Source organism: Ambystoma mexicanum, chromosome 12 (assembly GCF_040938575.1).
Source record: "Ambystoma mexicanum isolate Mex_15411 chromosome 12, UKY_AmexF1_1, whole genome shotgun sequence".
NCBI lineage: Eukaryota > Metazoa > Chordata > Amphibia > Caudata > Ambystomatidae > Ambystoma > Ambystoma mexicanum.
The window spans coordinates 847,706,532-847,728,258 of NC_090936.1; the positions used below are offsets into that span (position 1 = coordinate 847,706,532).

General features: G+C 45.8%; 1 protein-coding gene across 10 annotated transcripts in view; it reads right to left on the bottom strand.

Annotated features, from left to right (window-relative positions):
* Positions 1-4,914: 4,914 nt before the first annotated feature.
* Positions 4,915-21,727, bottom strand: part of C12H12orf50 (chromosome 12 C12orf50 homolog) — an 826,751-nt gene continuing 809,938 nt past the window's right edge. For 6 of the 10 annotated variants that reach the window (XM_069627751.1, XM_069627750.1, XM_069627746.1 and 3 more), the window contains one exon: positions 4,915-5,199. In XM_069627751.1, the coding sequence (XP_069483852.1) occupies positions 5,174-5,199 (26 nt within the window). In that variant the 3' untranslated portion in view covers positions 4,915-5,173. The remainder of the gene's footprint in view (positions 5,200-21,727) is intronic. The other 4 variants (XM_069627744.1, XM_069627749.1, XM_069627742.1 and 1 more) reach the window with 2 other exon arrangements.

The following is a 21,727-nucleotide window of genomic DNA, read 5'->3' on the forward strand; positions in this document are numbered from 1 at the left end:
TGTGGCAAACAAACTGTGGACAATGCAGACCTAGGTGATATGAGAACCCCTGAGTGATGAAGCACTTTATTCTAATGTGAAATATAAGAGAACCAGGACTAACATGGTCAAACTCCCATATCATTGAAATGGTCCCTGTTGTGTTGTGTCAAGCCGAACGGTTGTATATGTATGAATAAAATCTGATGCGCTCTACTGGGGTGCTCGAAGGAGGTTTGGGGGGAGTTGCTGTTTTTACTGGTAATGTGATTATCAGTTACTGTTATGTAAAACCAATGAAGAAAGTTTTAAAAAAAACTGTGATTGAAATTATACCACTGACTACATGTTAAAGAAAGGCAGTGTCCATCAACATGCCTAACTTCCAAGAGTTGCAATCCAGAGGCAGCTCGTCCAAACCATCGACACATTATGGATGAACCAAACCAGCAAAGTGAAAACATATTTTGTCAGTAAGCAGCCATGGGACTGCTCGTGGGTTGATTCTGTCAAAGGGAATTCTGGTTTCCCTTTGACAGTTCTCAGTACCCAGGAGCGCATAACCAATTGGCCATGCAAGTTCAGGGGTGTTTTGCTTCCCCAGCCTTGCATGGACCATTACAGATACAGGCTGGGGTACTGCAGGGCTGGATGGGTGTAGAGGCTGCTCTTGTGCTTTCCTGTACATCGAAGGGCATAGGGCTGGAATTGTTTTGGCTTCTCCGTGCATCTGCAGGAACTAGGATTCCTAGTTCCTGTCCGTGCTGCAAAGTAGTCAGAGAGCCTCAGCGGATTGCGGATTGGGACTGTAGGGCAGGGAGAAAAGTGTATGAGTGTGTGCCCATGTTTGAATGAATGAGTGTATGTTGTATGGATGTCTGTTTAAATATGAGAGTGTATGTTGTATGGGTGCAATGGTGAATGATTATAAATAGTGTATGAGTTCATGTGCTTGAGTATGCACTGAGAAACGGGCCTCTGATTATGGCGGATAGGTAGGAGTCTGAATATATCTGCTTACTGTGGCATTACATGTATTACTGATATCAAAATTAAAGTCGACTTAATGAGCATTAGTACTTGTCTAAAATGGCCTAGATTGGTGCAGCAAGTCTGGATATAGTTTCTTACTGGCAAAGCCAACATGAGTATGTTCTTGTTTGCTCACACTGGCATATATTTGTGCAGCCTGCATGGACATGTATGGGCACCATCAGTGTTACAGTGTTTTTTAATACTGGCATATTTTATGGGCAGAGGCATCATAAAAAGCAGTTGGAAAATTCTGACCTTTCTTGGTTTGGGCTCACTTACTGGTCGCCCCTCTCCTATTCATTGACACATTTATGCTCCACCATTTAACAAAAAAAGACACGCCCACCTTTATTATCATTGGACTTTCCTAGATGCATGCCCTACCGACTAGCTGGCCATCAATTGCAATGCTGCTTGCCCCACTGGCAAATATTTCCCTCAGCTGTTTGGGAGCCTGCCACATTGATGAGGAATTTCAGAACCATAAAGGTGGGTTGTCCCAGTGACCCATTGACATCAAGGGAAATAAATACCAAATAATAAAACCAAAAAAAAACACATCATTACAACCCCATTAGCACTCCAACTAATGGGGCTGTAAGACGCAATGATTGCACTTATTTGTACCTCTTTTTAGGCGACTACGGGCCCAACAAATTTGAAGTTATTATCCTTTTAAAAATAAGTCCTCCCAAGCTACAAAATAAGGAAAGGTAAATCTAATAATTCACATATTGTTCTTAAAATAAATTATAATGTATAATTAATTTGCAAGTAGACATGATACATATGATATTAGGCACTAGTACATTTTTTGTAGTGTTGAATTAACTGGTCCTGAGCAAGACATGTCAGAAAGCAATTGTAACTAGCCTTCACAAAGGATCCTAGGACACAGCACAGTACAAATACAGAAGAACGTGGTCTCAGCTAGTCGACCACCTTTTGAAATATAATGACCATCTTATTCCTTTATGATGATTATCTCTCTCACGTATGTCTATGGACTCCACGTATTTGATGATAGATGCACACTTAAGATTGATGTACTGTTATTCTGTGATGGATAACGTATTGATTTTGTATACCGTAAATTTTAAGTTGGGATGCTGTTTAACATTTTGCTTTTTTGAAACATGATCTAGCAATTACACTCTGGGGAATAATGTTCAATGTGGGAGTGTAATTGATTAAAGATTTATATCAACTGTAACCATTCATGAAATTTAGATTTATTTCCATAAGATGTTTTGTATTAAACATATTTCTATAGAAACTTATATTTTTGACATTCATATGTGTCACATTTATACAGGCATTATACAAAAGAGAGCGGTGGCACCCACTAAATAAATATTCACAAAATTGAAAACTAGCAAGTTCATGTCAAGGTCCTCTGAGTGTGTATCCAGTAAATTAAGAATGGCAACAGTCTGTCCGCAAACATATAAAAACAGGATAATACAACACAGGAACTGTCTGATACATCGGAGTAATGAAACCATGTTGAAGATACGTGCATCTAAGCAAGATTCAATTTTGTTGTACTTTATTAACACATTAGAAGTTCATTAATTAGGTGCACAAGTTCACCCAATAATGGAAAATATCTGATTGGAACATTTTAGTTTCCCTCTATGCTCTCTCATCTCTACAGTTCTCCTTAAATATCACTGGAGCTCCTCCTACATGGGCACTTAACTTTGACATGGATGCTATTAGATTGTTTATTAATAATGCAAGTAATTCAATGGTTTCTGTCCCAAATAGCTTGACTAATCAGATCTTTAAAGTATTGAGCTTAGTGGAGACTACAATTTGGCTAAATGTGCTGTGACGGCCTCACTGTCTGCCTATAGCTGTTTTGTGCAATTAGTTAAGTCTATAACTCCTGAAGTTGAGAATGCAGTGAAATCAAATGCTGATATTCAAGACAATATGTAAACCCCATCTGACTGATTGTTTTTAGGTCTAAATGTTATACAGGGAGGGTAGATGGGAATAATGAGCTGGCAACGGAAATGTTTTAATATACTTTATGGTATGAGGTGAAAGTGCATACCAGAGGCAGAATCAACTTGTGCAGCACTGGGTCATTAAGTATATGGTTTATTTAAGTTTTGGTAAATTGAATTAGCAGCAAGTTCCCAGGAGGGAGAGGTGTTGCCCACACCTCTTGTATGAACATGAAAGGTTTGGACCCCGTAATTCATGCACTGATAATAAGGTACACAATGTTTTTCATGTTTTCATGTAAATAATGTAATCAGTGATTTAGTTACGTCAGCCAACACATGTTTTGACACTTAAGGGTCTCTCTCAAGGCTAAATTGATTCTTGGCTGCTTAAGGTTGATTGGTTTATGGCTTGCCGGTTGGATAATCCCACAAGCAATGGCAGAGCCGGATTCCTTGGCTCTGTGGGTAACTGAAGTTTGGCCTCAGGTTTTGTGGCTTGGTAATCCTATCGCTTTTGGCCCCAGTGGGTTGCTGTGCCTTTCAGCTGTTGTTTTCCTTGGCGGGTCTCTGGATAGTGACTGTCGGCGGGCCTACCTAAATCGCTGATGAAATCATTTACATGAAAACTTGAAAAACTTTGTGTATCTTATTATTAGCGCAAGAATTACAGGGTCCAATCCTACTTAATAGTATGGACCTTTTAATTGAAACATTTGATAATGTCCCCAGAACTAGTTAGCAACGGCTATGGGACCTTGAATGGCGAATAACATGTGAAGCAGCTCTAGGATAGAAATGATATGGCTGCCTAGCCAAGGAACACAAAAAGTAGGGCATTTTCTGAAAATACTTATTGAAACTTCCAAACGCGAAAGGGATGACTCAATTTTTGAGCTATAAAGAAGTAACCCCCGGCCACGTCTGATCGATTCTGTCTGGGGCCGGATTCAGTCAAATCCTTGATAAATCTGTTAATTCATTGTTCTGCCTGTCAAGGGTCCCATAGGTTGTTCTTTATCAGATTTATACATACATTTGGCCATATTAAGTATTGTTATATTAATTGATATTGTCTAATTTACCCATCCTCACTATTCTTCTTTTCTTTTGTTGTGTATTTGTGAAAGGTGTATTTACAAACCAACCACAATAATAAAGTTGAAGTTGAAGTAGAAGTGTGCCGGACCGAAAAAAAATGCGGGACCTGGAATTACCAGCATTTTTTCCTGCATTTTTTCCAGACTGGCACATTTATAATGAGGCCCTTGGAGGCCCTGCTGTTTTCTGATGCCCCTCCCTAAGCGCAAGGGGAAGTGGGTGGAACAGGGGAATAGTACAGAAGGGATGCATCTGTGCCGGTGCGTGGCCTCATTGATCAGTTAGCCCATAAGGGGAACCGCTCTCTGGAAGAACCAATTCTGAAAGGTTCTCCTCTCACCCTCTGTCAGGTGAGGTGGACCGCTGCAGAAAGCATACCATGACATGCATCATGCAACAGACAGGCATATCCAATAAAAGTGTGCACTGCTGGTCCATCACAGTACTATATGATTGGTAAATTCATGTATTTATATAAAGTGACAAAACAAAATGAAAAGCAGTGAGGCGAATGTATGACTTCAACATACCCAGTGCTTTAAGTGGGATTAGAAATTGAGGGGGTCTCTCGTTAGGGGGTGTGGCCTAAATATGGGTGTGCTTAGGCCACACACCCTATCGAGAGCCCCCCCTCGCCTAAGGGGTGGGGCTGCTAAAAGAATCCGAGCTGGGGCACACTGGCATTATTACCTTTGATGCGCCCCGCCCCTCCTTTTAAACAAAAGTCAGTACCGATAAACTCTGCTTGAAGCAGAGAAAGACTGCAGAGTGAATATGGAGTACACAGGGACATACACAATAGACAGCATTTCATTGTACAAATACACGTACGTACTGCAAGCGATTATAATGAATTTTGTTTAATCCAGAATCGCACACTTCTCTTTTTTATTGCTGTACACTGTAAGGTCATTCTTTGTTTCACTCATGCATGGAGTCAGACGCTCTACGTATACACTTGGTCTTCGGAATTGTCTCTTCACCTCATTCGTGAGCATGACGATGTACGTATCATTCCTTCAAAGTTATCGCCGTAGTTTCTATATTACTGTAAAAAGCACACTCGTTTTGTAATCTATATATACTTCTTGAAATCTCTGTTTTCACTTGCTTCCATTCCTTCTTCGTTCTAAAATTCAGATAGATGCAAACATGTATTAATACGTTATATAAAATGTACTTCATCGCGTTGCTCAATCAATTATAACAGAAGCATTCCTCTGGCCATAGACGTCAATTCGAAACCGGTCTGATAAAGCATAAATTGTCTGGATGCGTTGCAAAACGAAGGCTGACTGCTAAAGTACTTTGCACATGATTAGTAAAATGCACCAGATTTGAACAAGGAAAAAGAATGCGTTATTTGTAGAGCCACACACCTTGCCCAATGATGCACAAAGCACTGCACAACTGACATTTTAAAACAATACTGATGTCGTGTTTAGCCAGCGAAGGACACTCGCTGGCTAAAGGCAAGTCACTGCTTCTCTGTGCGAGAGGTCACCAAGTCTTCTAGCGCTGCCAACCTGACACTGCCCTCCATTCTCAACATATTCAATGGCAAGCTGATGCCGCTGCCAAATAGCACCACATCATTGGGACCTGCTGCCACACTCCACCCCTCCACCCATTTCCGGTGATAAACGTGCCAAGACCCCTTGGTTCAATTCTGAAATGCCTTGCTCAGCACTGTTGAGCCTCAAATACAATACATAATGTACTGTGAAGTGTCCCTGTCCCCTGGTCTACATCTGGGCACCAGGGTCACATTTAGCCCCATACCCAGAGTGCCATTCTACAACAGTGTGGATTTTGTGTGTTTTCTTTACAGGGAAGGGGGTTTACCAGTGTATTTAGTTAGTTGATTGCATTCTTATTGTTCAATTAATAATCTATATGTGTATAGATCCTTGATTAGACATTCGTTTTATTTTGGAATCTTTGTACTTGAGTTGTTTGGGTTGCTAATGCTACCAGCACAGAACTCTCCTTAAGAGATTGCCTTTCCTGGGACTGCATTAGCACTTGAGGCGAAGGCGGTGCCCAGTTCAGACTGTGCCTGTTTTGCCTGTATGACTGGGTTCACTACTGATTTAGTAACAGTGTGGGGTTGAGTAGGTGGACTAGCAACTGCTTATCTCTCTACCTCTTCAGAGCAGTAGTCATTTTGTCACACTGTGCAGATCTGACGACAGTCTGTGTGCAGTGTTATGGGCAGTGAGCAGTCAAGGGTGTGTGGGTATGCATGTACATGCAATGATGCGGGAGGTGTGTATACAGTGCTGGGTGTGGTCTGTGCTCTGTGTAGTAATGGGGCAGTGTGTGCGAGTGTGTGTGTAGAGCTGATCTTATGGAAGAGTGTGAGTATCTGTGTGTGCATTTGCCTGGTATGCTGTGGAGGTGTATGCACTGTGTAGCATTGGGGTCGGTGTGTGTGTGTGTGTATCTGTGTGTATCTGTGTGTGCACTGCTGGGGCGTGTGCATTGTAGGGCTGGAGCAATCTATTTAGAGTGCTAGGAGCAATGTGTGAGTGCAGTACTGGAGGTAGTGTGGGGGTGCAGAATGACTGGTGTGAGTACTGCTGGGAGCAGTCTGTGTGTTTGTGCTTACAGTGCAGTGCTCAAGGCAGTGTGTGCACCTTTGTGTATGTAGATACGCAACTGTACTTTATGTTAGGATGAGTGTCATATATACTAATCCCAACCAACCAAATAGCTTTATATGTTTAGCATTTACTACAAAAAAGTCCACATTGGGTTAGGTGGGGAAAAGTCCCCATTCCAATATGGCTGCTCCATTTGCGATAGAGAAGCAAAACCTACAAGCTGTGCATCCCATTTCATGTTAACCTCTCCTCTACCTACACCATCAAATAGCTACACCAATGTGCCAAAACTAACAAGCACAAACATCAAATATTTGAAACAATAATCAACGATTTAGGAAAAACAAAATGTAGCTGAACGGAATAATTATGCAGGAAAGTGTAACGTAATATATATATATATATATATTCAATGAAAAAACGTTGTTAACGGGACGTTATTATTAAGTTGCACTAATAAAAACCTATGAAATTCAAAGAAAAACGTTGGTAAAGGGACGTTACGGTTACAAGTAAAACCGAAAACCCCCAGAAATTCCCCAGTTATAGTAAGCTAAGCAACCATAACTCACGCCACCACCGTACACTGCTAAGACAAATATCCAGTACATGAAATATGACATCACAAATGTGATTGATGACATCACTGATTTATTTATTTTACATTTGTATAGTGCACCAAACCCGGAGGCATCTGGACGCAGGCTTGCGGAGGTAGGGAATACTTTCATACATACATAAGGTTACTGTTTAGATAACTTTGCATGAGGAGGTGATGCATACATACATAATAAAAGAAGCTATTTTGGAATTCTAGTTGTTCATGCAGAAGGGCTGTGGTAATGCAACTAGTTTTGCAGGTCTTTGTGGAAAGACCAGAAGGAGGCTTCTCATCTCAGTGACAGTCGAAGGGCGTTCCAGTGTTTAGCGGCTATCACTGGGACGCTGCAACCCCCTGCTTTCTGTCATTTAAATCTGGGCATAGTGACTAGGTGCAAATGGGCAGCACATGTAGGTCTAATTGACTGAGTTTTAGAGAATTTATTATCCAAGTATTTAGGGGAAGTGTTAGCCAGGCACTTGTGGGTCAGGGAGAGTTTTGAATACAATGCGATCGTGGACCGAGAGCCAGTGGGCATTCGTCTGGCAGCAAAGATGTGATTTTACTTAGGGATGTTAAGGGCAGCTCTTAGCACATTGTTTTGGACGATCAGTAGTTTTCTGATGTTGTGAATATAAGAGCCTGCAAAGAGGGCATTACAGTAGTCTATCCTGGAAAGAATAAGAGCTCTGGCAATCGTGTAGCTGCCCTCAGAACTCAGGAATGGTCTGCAAGCATTGATGAGTTTAGAGATGTATGCTGCTGCAGATATGATGGAATTTACCTGTCTGGTTAATGATAGGGAGGAGTCTAAGTATACTCTCTCGGTTGTTACTTCTTTAGATACTGTGATAACATTCCCATCAATGATGAAGGATTTGTGGTGCTCATTGAGTTTGGTCGGCCGAGATTGATATCCTATAAGGAGTAACTCAGTATTCTTGTTGTTTAGGCACAGGCCATGCTGTGCCACCCGGGCTTGAATAGTTTGGTAAATTGTGCTAAGAGAGTTGCCGTCAGTATCGTAGGTGCCTGAGATGGGGAGGAGGATTTGGGCATCATACGCATAGTTAGTGTAGGTGATACCCAAATCGTCTAGGAGGTCAAATAGGGGCTTACTGATGACATTACATATTAAAATAATTTTGATGAACAGTCCCTACAAGGGGTTGTGTTTATAATGTTGGTAACAAGATGTCAGGGGTGATAGGGAGATCTATCAAAAACTACTTAATGTATTAAAGAATGTTCTCCTCTAAAGAATACATTATATTCGAGTGTTGTTGTTAATACAGGAACCTAATCACACATGCACATAGGCAATGGCTGCAGCATGTACCAAAGAAGTACAATATTTTTAATCTGGTATATTCCGATAGTTAAATAATATTCTACCTTATCAAAGTTTTCCGTATTGTTAAACATGGAATAAATAGCTAACAATTTCAAACTTGCGTTAGTATCAAAAATACATATAAAAACCCAGAATACATACAAATTAGAGCCACGTACAGGGAAACGAAAGTAAGAAATAAAGAACCAACAACACCAAAAAATGGCAATAACATTAGACTTGATTATCATGCACACACATGAATTGTGTGTTTGAGGCCTACTTATTTCCCCATGTATGAGGTCAAATCAAACTTTAAGGAAAGTACTTTAAGAAGATATTAGAAGGTCAGTGTTTATATGTATAGCAACATTTCAATTTTTAAAATGCTCATTGTCAGTAAAAAGAAAAAACTAACCTAGACATGTCGCTGAACAAAAACAAGTAGCCCAGATATGTGATGTCATCACTGATGTCATTAATGATATTTGTGATGGCATCTTTCATGTACTGGGTGTTTGTCTTAGCAGTGCACAGTGTTGGCGCGAGTTGTGGTTGCTTAGCTTACCATAACTGGCGAATTTCTGGGGTTTTTCAGTTTTATTTGTAACCATAACATCCCTTTAACAAAGTTTTTTAATTGAATTCTATGTGCTTTTACCAATGCATCCAAATTTGTTACAACTTACTAATATGATGCTTAGCCAAATATAGCAACATTCTTGTCCAATTTAGAAAGTTTCACCTTAAAACTCTGCCATTCCCCACCTTCTAGCATCCTTTTTAACACTTCTATACCCTTTTTGCAAGACTGTCACATGATTTTGTGCACGGAATGATGACGTGTTCATGAACCCTACCGCACTTCTTGAATGTGACTGTGCCTCTCAAACACCTCGAAACTGCATTTCCATCTGATCAAGAAGTTTTAAACTGTAAATGTATCCTTGCACAGCTCCTGCACCTATTCTTACTCATTATCCATTAACAATCTAGCACACAGAACATACTGAGAAGAATATTAGCAAAGCTGCTATTTATCTTAAAAATGGCATCATCTATTGCCACTCCTCCTCCCCAAAAGCCACCACCACCATCACCAGCTGCAGGACTTGCGCAACGAAAGAAGCGCAATACTTAAAAGTCAATGACGAGGACCAGGAAGATGTGGTAGAGGAAATGCCTACCACTACCACCCAGAGAGAATCATGGGTGTGACAGTTATGTACCACTGTTGGGAATGTACCAAAGGCTAAAGCTACCACTGAGTGCAACTTTGTACTCAGTCGCGGACAACCTGGGCAGTACTCCTACGGGACCACCTACATACACCGCCAGACCAAATCCAACCACTGCAATGCTCTCAGAAAGGTTTTTCCTTTCTTAGGAAGTAGAAGGCTGTCTTCCTCCACCTCATCTTCCTCAACCAATACTGTAACCACACAGCCTACGTCTGTGGGACACAAAATCCCACCAGCTACCTTACAAGCAATAAAAGAGGCTGCTCATCCATATCTTTCGAAGACAACAGTACTCTGTATATACTGCAACAGACCACTCTGCATGGGGGAGCAATTTCGAAGTGCTTTTCAAGCTGTAATCAAGGAGCATGAGAAACACTGATTTAACACACGTGCAACATCTTCCCCTGTCTATCTGTCCCTCCATATCTGTGGTTGGTGCCAGTTCCCTCATTTCCATCACCAAGTTACTTTCTGCCCCGTCTACAAACAAAAAGAAAAAAATAATAAAACATAAAAAAGGTTCCTTTATGAACCACCTTTCACAGTTAGTAAATAGAAGTAAAAAAATTAAGCTTATAGACTCCACCTACTTTAAATGTTTCAGTAAAGTAGTTAGGTTCAATAAGATTCTCCAACATACCTATTAGCTTGTTCTACTATGCTAATGGAAACACTGGACAAAGTGTATACTAGAGAAAATGAAAAAAGCACAGCAACTATTTTCTGTTCAAACTTTTTCTCTCTAGTATACAAAGAACACCATAATTCATTGCCCTTTATGACTATCCACAGATTCCTCATTCCCCTGTCTAGACCAGCTCAGGCCTTATTAGGAAACCCTGATTGCACATGCACACCATCACACAAAACAGTCCTACTCTTTTTACTGTTATGTTTGTAACACTCCCTCATTGCCTGCTTTAAACCATTCACACATATATCCACCAGTCACTTAAAAAAACTGTATATATATCCTATCAAAATATTAAACTTCCATCCACCAACTGCCACTTAACAATGTTCTACACGACTGCGCATGCGCGAGCAATGCATGCGGACCTAAACTCTCCGGCTCCCGGCGGCCGCTGCAATTATCCTTTAAAATATACCCTCTTTTTCCGTTATCAGGAACCACATCTCCCTAAGACCGTTGGTGAATGCACCTGTGCAACGATCGACGCACTGCTGGGCCAAATCGGACCTGTGGGACCCCAACGCCGACTCGAAAACCATCGGCCGGCTGGCGGGCGCGCCACGGCCCGCGCGGCGTGACTGGAGATGGCTCCTCACCCCTCACCCCCGGGGCACGCCAACGCATCACAGCCGTGATACGCGCTGGAGGGGCGCCCACGAGACAACGAAACACTCCCTTGGGAGCTCCGCTGTGATCACCGGAGTGTCGCCGGAGGAGTACGCGGGAAGCGCTCCGACGCCTCCTCGCCTGGACCGCCACAAGCCTCTCATCGGCGGTCTCCCCCCCTCCCCCCCCATCAGCGAGACTGCACCACCCAGGGTTGAGCTGCGGCATACCGGGGACGATCTAGTGCCGCGCTCCCCATCCGGAAGGCATCACGGCGACGGGGACCGGAACACGGCCAGGTGGGGGTGTGAGTTAGCCCCAGGTGCCACCCTGCTTCTTCCCCCCCCTCCTGTTCCCCACACGACCCCTTATAATCCTGATCCGGCGCCAGGGCCCGGGCAGCCTGAGACCAGAACTTTCGTGGTCCGCAACAGCAGCGTGAGTGGAGGCGGCTCCTCACCCCTCCCCCCCGGGACACGCCAACGCTTCGCAGCCGTGATACGCGCTGGAGGGGCGCCCACGAGACAACAAAACACTCCCTGGGGAGCTCCGCTGAGATCACCGGAGTGCCGCCAGAGAATTACGCGGGAAGCGCCCAGACGCCTCCTCGCCTGGACCAGCCACACGCCTCTCATCGGCGGTCTCTGCCCTCTTCTCCCCCCCCCATCAGCGAGACTGCACCACCCAGGGTTGAGCTGCGGCACACCGGGGAAGATCTAGTGCCGCGCTCCCCATCCGGAAGACATCACGTCGGCGGGGACCTGATCACGGCCAGGTAGGGGTCTGAGTGAGCCCCAGGTGCCAACCCTGCTTCTTCCCCCCCTGTTCCCCACACGACCCCTTATAACCCTGGTCCGGCGACAAGGCCCGGGCAGCCTGTGACCAGAACTCTCGTGGACCGTAACAGGCAATAACCGCCCTGGGAACTTTATAGGGGCACGACCCCGCACTCCCTCCAAGACATCTCCCTTGGATCAGGGTTTACCACACCGGATCTGCGATGGGGGCACGGATGTGAGGGTCGATCTGCGAGACAGCTCCCCCAGGACACCGCAATTACGGGGTGAGCTCCCCCCCACCGGCCTGGCCCGCCAGTCGGTACGAGAGACCCACACCCCGGAGACATACGCCCGCTCTCCTTGAGGCCTGAATGCACCAGGGTCCCCTCGTGTCACTCCTGGCCCAACTTCATATTATACCCGTGCCGGTTGCCATACTGGGCTTGCCAACTACGACATGGGGAAAGAAAAATCCAAACGCCAAACTCTCCAAAGTAAGATGGACTTTTACACAACAGGGCCCCGCCAGGGAGCGCAGACTCCGGAAGAGGATATTGCCAGTGAGGAGACTCAGGATCCCCCAATTTCTCTCTCCGATCTCATGAAGGCGATTGGGGACTCGAGAACGTCGCTGGAACTCAAAATTGGCGGCCTGTCCTCAGAGGTCTCCCTTATCCGACAGGATCTACGCAACCTCTCCACCAGGGTGGGCGAGGCGGAACAAAGGGTGTCTGTCACAGAAGAAACCGTCCATCGCCTGGAACAACACCTCGCCGAAATTGCTCAGAAAGTCTCCCAACTGGAATACCGCGCTGAGGACAATGAGGGGAGAGCGCAGCGCAATAACCTGAGGATCCTCGGAATACCGGAGAAAGAGGAGGGCCCCTGTGCCGAACTGTTCCTGGAGGACTGGCTGACCCACGTCTTTGCTCCTAAAAAGCTATCCAAATTTTTCTCCATAGAAAGAGCACACAGGGTGCCCACCGGCCCACCTACCCCTGGAGCCCCACCCGGAACAATGATCGTAAGGCTGCTCAATTACCGGGACCGCGATACGATCCTGCAAATGGCCAGGGCCTCCGGCCCGATCACCTACAATGGATATAAGGTTGGATTCTATCCCGATTACACCAAGGAAGTCCAAAAGGCCCGCCAGTCGTTCGACTCGGTTAAGAAGAAACTCCAGTCATTATCAGTCAAATACGCCCTGTTCTTCCCGGCACTACTCAAAGTCTACTACGAGGGCACCACCTACCTCTTCCACAACCCCAGGGAGGCATGGGACTGGCTTGAAACTCAAATCCTCTCGGGCCCTGGAGCAAGGCGCACACCACTGGGCCCGCCCATACAGAAACCCCGGCCCGAGCGGCCCTCGCCCCCTCGAACCCCGACTAATGCAGGCGACGGCACGGCTGGAAACCCTACAGAGAAGGGATAAACTCTACGCAATGTGGGGACGATTCTGCAACACATCAATATGGGAGCGCTCACTTAGCGGCCGCCACACCGAGTGCGTTGCAACCGCTATCGCAGTCCGGGCGACCCCGAAGAAGTTCAATAAGTTATAAGTTTGATGTTTGGGCGACAGGTGCTCCCAGTTGGGGGAGAAGTACAGGGAGGGGGGCGTTTTAGGCATATAAGGAATCCGATTTATGGATCGAGAAGGCATGACACCGACGGGCACTGGCGAGGGGGGCGCGCACGGCCTCCGGGCGAAACGGCTATTAACACTACTGCTCTCCAAGCGACTGGCGGGTCGTCATGGAGCGACCCACTGGCGTCTCCTCTGCGAGAGCACCCCTGCACTCCCCTGAACACTATGCACCTGCCATTGATCCGTCCAGATGACGAGCCACAGCACCCACGCAGATAGGATGACCTCCAACAAGATTTCCTTACTATCCTGGAATGTTAATGGACTGGGATCCTGCATAAAGCGAAGGCTGGTGCTCCAATATCTTAATCGCTACTCGCCGGACATAGCTCTTTTAAACGAAACACACCTGATCGGTACGAACTCCAATTTTTTCAAAAGGTCCAACTACCCACACACCTTCCAGGCCGGATTCACGAAAGGCACCAGGGGCACGATGATCCTCGTTCACAAACGCGTCCCACTACAGGTTAGGAAGGTCAGAGCTGACCCCCAGGGCCGTTATGTGTTGCTGCTCGCCGATGTCTGGGGCGAAAAATGGGGCCTCGCAGCAATTTATGCCCCTCCCACGCTCACGAAGGAACTACTGTCTGAACTGCGGCATGTCCTCCTGGAGGAAGAGGCCGATCTGTGGGTGATAGGAGGGGACTTTAACGAGGTCATGGACACTGATCTTGATAGATATCATAGGAGATCCGGAGGCCGCCCCGCCTCTACGCCACTCGCCTTGTTTGCCGAAGCCCTGGGAATGACGGACACATGGCCTTCACTCCATGGCGACGAGGCCGTTTTTTCATTCTTCTCTGGCGTGCACAAATCGTTCTCCAGGATCGATTATGCCTTCATTCCCAGTAGCATAAACCACAGACTCCTGGCGGTTGAGTTCCTCACAAGGGGTGTTTCGGACCACTCTCCACTCCTCTTGACCCTAAAGAGCACCTGCCCAGGTCCGGATCGCAACTGGCGTCTGAACACATACCATCTGCGGCTCCCCGAGATAGCGGAGGAACTGGAAAAAAAGACAACAGAGTTTTTCGACCTCAATGAGGGCTCAGTGGATTGCCCGATCGCAATTTGGGAGGCATATAAGACAGTTCTTCGGGGAGAGGCTATCTCGGCGGTTTCTGCCCACCAAAGAAGACAAGCCCAGAAGATCAGAGAGGCAGAGGCATATGTCCTGGAGTGTGAAAGACAGACCCTGGAGCGCAACGACCGAGAGACGAAGGATGCCCTGACCACGGCACAAGATGCCCTCAGTAACCTAGCTCTGGACACAGAACGAACTGCCCACCAGCTCGTCCGGAGTCAAATTTATGAACGCAGCGACAAAGCAAATAAGACACTGGCCTGGCTGGAGAGGCGGCAACAAAACAGGGGACATGTGGGTGCCATCAAGTCACTGGATGGCACACTACTCACGGACGACCCTGACATTGTCGAAGCATTTGCCGCCTACTATGAGAAGCTCTATACCCCACCCGCCGAGAGCTCGCCGGCCGCACCCTCCTATTACCTCGACCGGATCGAGATCCCGAAACTCTCACGACGCCAGTCGGAACTCCTGAACGCGGAACTCACAGAGGCCGAGGTGCAAGAGGCGCTAACACAGCTCCAACCCGGGAAAACCCCGGGCCCCAACGGCTTCCCCACAGAAACATGGAAATACCTCAGAGGTGGGCTATCGACCCATATGCACCGCATGTTCCTACGTAGCAAAGAACTCGGGGCGCTCCCCCCAGACCTCAGGAAGGCATGCATCATAGTTATACATAAACCTGGGAAACCTCCGGAGGAATGTGCCTCCTATCGCCCCATCTCATTAATTAATGGAGAAGCCAAGGTCCTCGCCAGAGCACTCGCCAACAGGCTCCTGAAAGTAATAGAGACCCTTATTCATCCGGACCAGTGTGGATTTATGCCCAACAAGTCCACTCGTATGAACCTACGCAGGGTCCAACTGGCGCTGTGCAGAGCCAAAGAGATACCGGTCCCACTAGCCCTCCTGGCGGTGGACTTTGAAAAAGCATTTGACTCGGTGGGGTGGGACGCTCTGTGGGCGATCATGGACCGGATGAACCTGGGACACGCATTCATATCATGGGTCATGCTGCTCTATGCATTCCCGGAGGCCACGGTAAGGGTAAACGGCAGATCCTCTAAATTATTCCCACTGGGTAGGGGTACGAGACAGGGGTGCCCGCTGTCTCCGCTTCTCTTCCTCCTGGCGATCGAACCACTTGCTATTGAGCTCAGAGCTAACACCAACTGGACTGGGTTCGCCTGGCCGGGGGGGGTGAAGACCGCCTTTCGCTATATGCGGATGACCTCCTCGTCTATCTTAGTAACCCATGCATCTCATGCCCTATTGTTTCCCACATCCTTAGGGAATATCAGAACTTTGCGGGTCTGAAAGTGAATGAAACCAAAACTATTTATTTCCCAGTCCACGGTGGTGATTCCGCGATCCCTGAGTCCTGCCCATACCACATCTCTATCAGGGAATTTACATATTTAGGCACACGACTCGACCCGACACTTGAAAGGTTCCCCCAACTGAACCTACAACCTGTGCTTGAGCGGTTCAACAGAGACACTTCCCACTGGCAATCACTCCCCCTGTCGCTGTTGGGTAGAGCCGCACTATTTAAGATGATGACCCTCCCCAGACTCCTCCACGTCCTCCAGAACGCCCCATTCACCATCTCCAAGGAAATCTTTGCACTTATCGATAGGAATCTCCGCACACTATTATGGGGAGGGAAGCAATCCAGAATTACCCTTGATACGCTCCAAAGATCGGTCTGGGAGGGGGGTATCGGCTTGCCCTGCATACGTACATACTACCTTGCAACACAGATGGGTGTGGTAAACGATTGGATGCATGCAGACCCCACACTACCGCACATCCGTATCGAGCTGGAGACTATGGCCCCGCTATCCCCACTCCAGACATTGTATGCCACCCACAACCGTCTCCTGAGGCTTCCCGAGACGATTCTCCACATCCGCCGAGCTTGGCGGGAGGCACACAAACTGGTCGGCTGGAAGGGAATCCCAACACTGTCCCAACCTATATGGCACAACGCACTCCTCCCAGAAGTAGTGAAAATGGGTGCTTTCGCTCACTGGCACGCAAAAGGGATACACACACTGGCACATGTAATACAGGGGGGGCGCCTCCTAGACTTCGAGACTATGCAAGTGCAGTTTGGTCTGACGCCCATGGACCGGTTTCGACATGCGCAGCTGGCCCACGCCATCCACGCCCAATTCCCAGACACGACAGACATACCCCCATGCTCTCCCATTGAGACCAATATCCTCCCCCAAGGCATCCCTTCAAAGGTCACCTCCACTCTCTACCAGGCCCTCAATTCTTTTGGGACTACGCAGCTTGATGGGCTCAAGGCGAAGTGGGAAAGGGATGTGGGTCAACTGGAGCCGGAGGACTGGGTAGATGCGTTGATGTCCCCCAGGGAAATTGGGATAGAAAATAAACTCAGACTAATACAATTGAGAATTCTCCACCGCTCGTATCACTCACGGGCTGCGATGGCCAGATGGGGGGGACTAGATGATGGGACATGTATCAGATGCAAAATTGAGCCCGCCACCTTCTACCATATGATATGGGAATGCCCAGTGTTACAGCTCTTCTGGGGGGACTGTATTAATATGATCTCGGCCGCCATGGGAACACCAATCCCTAGGGACCCCAAAAAGGTACTCCTGGGCATCTGGGGGAAAGTAGACCTGACAAAACATGGGAAAATGTTCTTGTCAATAGCGTTTGGGGCTGGCAAGAGACTTATCGCGGCTAAATGGGGTTCCGCTGACCCACTGTGCCTGAACCGATGGAGGAATGACCTGGACAGGTGTGCGGCTTCGGAACGCCGGATCTACAATGCACGGGGTTGCCCCCGCAAATTCAAGAAAATATGGGGCAAATGGCTCGATGCGCAGTAAGCCCCGCCGGTCGATACAGCTCAACATCTTGATTAACTTTACCTGCCTGCCTTGACATGCAACTGTCCTTGGCCCCTGGCCCTGTGGTGCCCCTCTTGCCTTTGATATTGTCTTTGTTGCTGCTACGCTATGCCTTTCTCATTTGTTGAATGCCGATGATTCATGTTTCTTGTTATGTTGTTATGCTTTAAAACTCAATAAACAGAGTTATAAAAAAAAAAAAACAATGTTCTACACATCTTTTGCTTCTGCATTTCCCATACGTATATCAAACAATTGTACATAGTGCTTCTATAAATGCACATGTGCATTGTGCAGTGAGAGGTGCATACATAAAAGTGGCAGTACGGATGGACAAGTGCTCATAGTAGTCCAGGGGGAAAGTGCCAAGGGATGCCAAGGTGGGAGGCCACTAGCTAACTGCTGGGGCAGATGAGTTCCAGGGGTGGGGTACCTCTTAACCGTAACGTCCCTTTTAAAAACGTTTTTTCTGTCCATTGAACAGGTTTTTATAAGTGAAAATGTTTCATAATGTTACATCACTCTATATAAGTTATTAAGCATTCCTCTTTTAACATATATGAAAGAACTATAAACCTCCTTTAACAAGCATATTTTTGCAATGCATACTTATGTTTGTTGTTATCAGCAGCGCATGCTGGGGATACAAGCCATTGTTCTATTGCCTAGCGCATGAGGCTTCACCATGACACCAGCACCACCCACGTTATCAACTGCACCCACCCAACATCCTAGTTCAGTGTCCACCATACCCTCATAATGGAACCAATGGCCAGTGCTCATGGCTTGCATGGGAAGTCTCCACAAGCCATGGGGCGTGGCTTCGCCCATAAAGCATACCCGAAAAGGCCAATCAGAGTAAACATTTGTTGTTGCAGATGGCCAGGCCCACTGCAAAAAAGTGATATCACAATTCAGGTCCTTGCTGCAACTCCTCGCTTAAGTTTGCTGCAATCCCGTCCAGCACTCCGGGCTGCAGCTACAAGCAGAATTCTTTTCCCATTGAAACCTAGAGCTTGGGTCATGCCACATGCCCCAATAAGTAAATCAGAGTAGGCATTCACCCTTGCCGAGGGCCAGGCCCATAGTCCATGCATCAAAATTATATCACTATTTTTTGTGCTTACATTTGGACACTTTGGAAAAATAAAACACAAAATAGATTTGCAAAAGCATGCTTTCAGGTTCTTGCTGATGCTCCTCAAGCAGGTTTGTTGTAATTCAGTACAGCACTTCAGGCTGTAGCTGCAAGCCGAATAGTTTTTCTCATTCAAACCTAAGGCTTCGGCCATGCTGCATGACCCAATAATCAATTCAGAGTGCATGAACCCTTTTCACCTGAGCACAGGGAAATTCAATAGGTAACTGTTGTCGTAATAAAGCAGTCTTCAAAACCATTCTCAGTGCTATATTTATTGTTAGAAGTCAGCCAACATGTGTTTCGACTCTCTAGCGTCTTTCTCAAGGCATTTGATTGTGTTTTATTTTTTGAAAAGTGTCATAATGTAGGTATAAAAAGTAGTAATATACCTTTGGTGACTGAGGTATAGCCTGTGGCCAGGGGCAGAGACCAGATTGTCCGAGTCATGGCGTGTTTATCACACAATTTCATGCAGTTTATAAGCCATTCAAAAACTGCTTTTCACCAACCCTGTAATACAAAAATATGTACGTATGCCCCAGAGCATCTGAGATGTTCACTAACATTACAAGGCTGCCCCCAAATTGTTTGCGAACTTCGAAGATGAAAAACCACAATTCTTTTGGCTTTTTATGGCCATATCCCATCCCATTCCATCCTCATCACCCCTTAAATCCCTAGAGGTTGTTTCATTAGTTTGACAATTGCAATGTTGTTTTTTAATATATTTTTAACCACAATGTCCGGGGACTACAGCGGCTGTCCGCAAATCCAACATGGGGACCGTTTCAAAATATCCAACGCAGCTCACATTATTCACCATCCAATCAGCGGACCCAGATATCACACATTTTTCTGGACCTACTTTTTGGGCGTTTTAAAAAAACTACTGAACGGATTTAGACCAAATTTACAAAAGACGCTTTTGGGACCAAGCTGTTGCTCCTGCCACAAATTTGGTGAAAAATCCATCCATCGGTTTGCGCTGTAGGTGTGAGCTACATTTATTTTCCATTGTGTCTATGAGGAAAACCACACATTTTGGGACCCACTCTATAACTTTGACCCTCCTTGATGAGACCTCACCAAACTTTGCAGAATCAATTCGAGGGGGCCATATTTGTTCTTTCAAAGGTTTGGTAAGGATTCATCCAGGGGTGCCAAAGTTATAAGCTTCCCAAAAAGTGTTCTTTCTATTGTTTGAGCAACTTAACCATAACTACAGAGCCGCTACTGCAGGCCCTGTAATCATAGGGTGGCGATAGCTGCCCTATTGTTAAGGTGATGTGGACTCCCATAGGAAGATCTAAACATTAAATCGTTAATAACTTTGGATTTGAGTAATTGATTTGACTGAAATTTCGGAAGTGATTAAAAACCAACAGGCCCCCACAGACTGCAAATTTTGGTTAAGATTTGTTAAATAATAAGAAAGGTATTAAGCGTCAAACGTTTTTTTTCTCCAAAAACTGCACCCTACTTTCCATTCATTTTCCCATAGATAAACAAGGTCAATTTTTTCAAAGCGCCCCTGCCCAAAATGCTGGATGGGTTTGGACCAGGTCTGAAACAACTTGGGCATGAAGCGTTGACTCGCGATCCATGCGTGGTTTATTTAAATATTTGATGGAGAAGGGGGTGCTCCTTCTCAAAATTGATATCTATATCTTGGGGATTTACCCAAAACCGGGTGTTTTTTAGAAATGAAACAAGCGCCATCTTGTTTTTCTCTCAATTTGAGAGATTTCTCTTGCTATAGCCGAGGATATAGGAAAATGAAACGCAGGAAAAAGGCTATTTGCAGGTAAAAGAACATGCAAATGCCATTAGGCTAGAGGTGGGGGGGTTGGCTAGAGGGCACCGAGTGACATTGGGGAGTTGGAGGGGGTCTAGGGACTGAGTTTGCAACATGAAGCTTTCTGTCACCCCGGCTATATCCTCGAATAGCCGACATCTGGAAGCAAACTGTGTCACAGAGACAGCGTGTGTTGTGAGGGGAAAGGGAGAAGGCGGGGGAGGTGAGGAAGCCATCTGGGGAGTGGGTGGAGCTGCCATAGATGAGGGGGGCACTTAGTGAGGCTTGGGGTGGCAGGAAATCATTTATTTCCAGCTGTTTTGCCGATATTAGCAGGTATTTGGGAGTCTTATCTATTTTGGCTGTGTGTTCTCAGACTTTCGTACATGTGAGAGTGTGGAGAAAAACAGAAGAAAATAGTTAAAAAAAATGTACTGTAAAAAGGAGCCACCCTATTCTAGTTTTAGATGCGCCATACACTGTAGTTTAGTCTGTGTATTGACACTCATGCTATTATATCTTGTGCCTATTACATTTTTCCCTATCTAGTTTACTGTCATGTATTATTCTCTGCTTTCTTTAACTTCACCTACTTTATATTACTACTTGAGCTGTTTTGCACAGTTTTGATCTTTTAAGTTCTACTGTATTTTAAAACCTGAAGTGTGCCCACCCCCTTTAACTTGCAATGTATAACCGTGGTTATAATAAAAGTCAATCAACTGTAGCCGCGGGTATATTAAAATAAAAATGTGTGTGATTTTTTTATTGTATTTGTTTATTTATATGTGATAAGTAGTCCTTAAAAGGACTGTTTTGGGGTACACTGAGTGTAGTATTTTAGCACATTTGGAGTACTGTTTTGATGTTCACGGGTTAGGTGTACACCGTCATGTCTATAGAAATTGGCCATGTAGAACTGTATGTTGTTGTTTGGAATCCATAATTGGTTGTGGTCTCTCATGAATGCTGAAACTACTTTATTAACATTTATCTATGATTTCTCAATTTCACTATTACATCTGGTGGCCCATCTCCATTTTTGCCTCTGAGTCAAATTGGAAAAGATAAAGATGGTGTGAAGAAATAGTTCCATTAGATTTCCCATGTCTTGTTTCATCATCAAAGTAAGGGATACACCTTGTACATTCCCTAAATCATTGCCTTCACAATGAATTAGTCTGAAGCCTGGCTGCCCTCTACTTCTCAGACTGAAA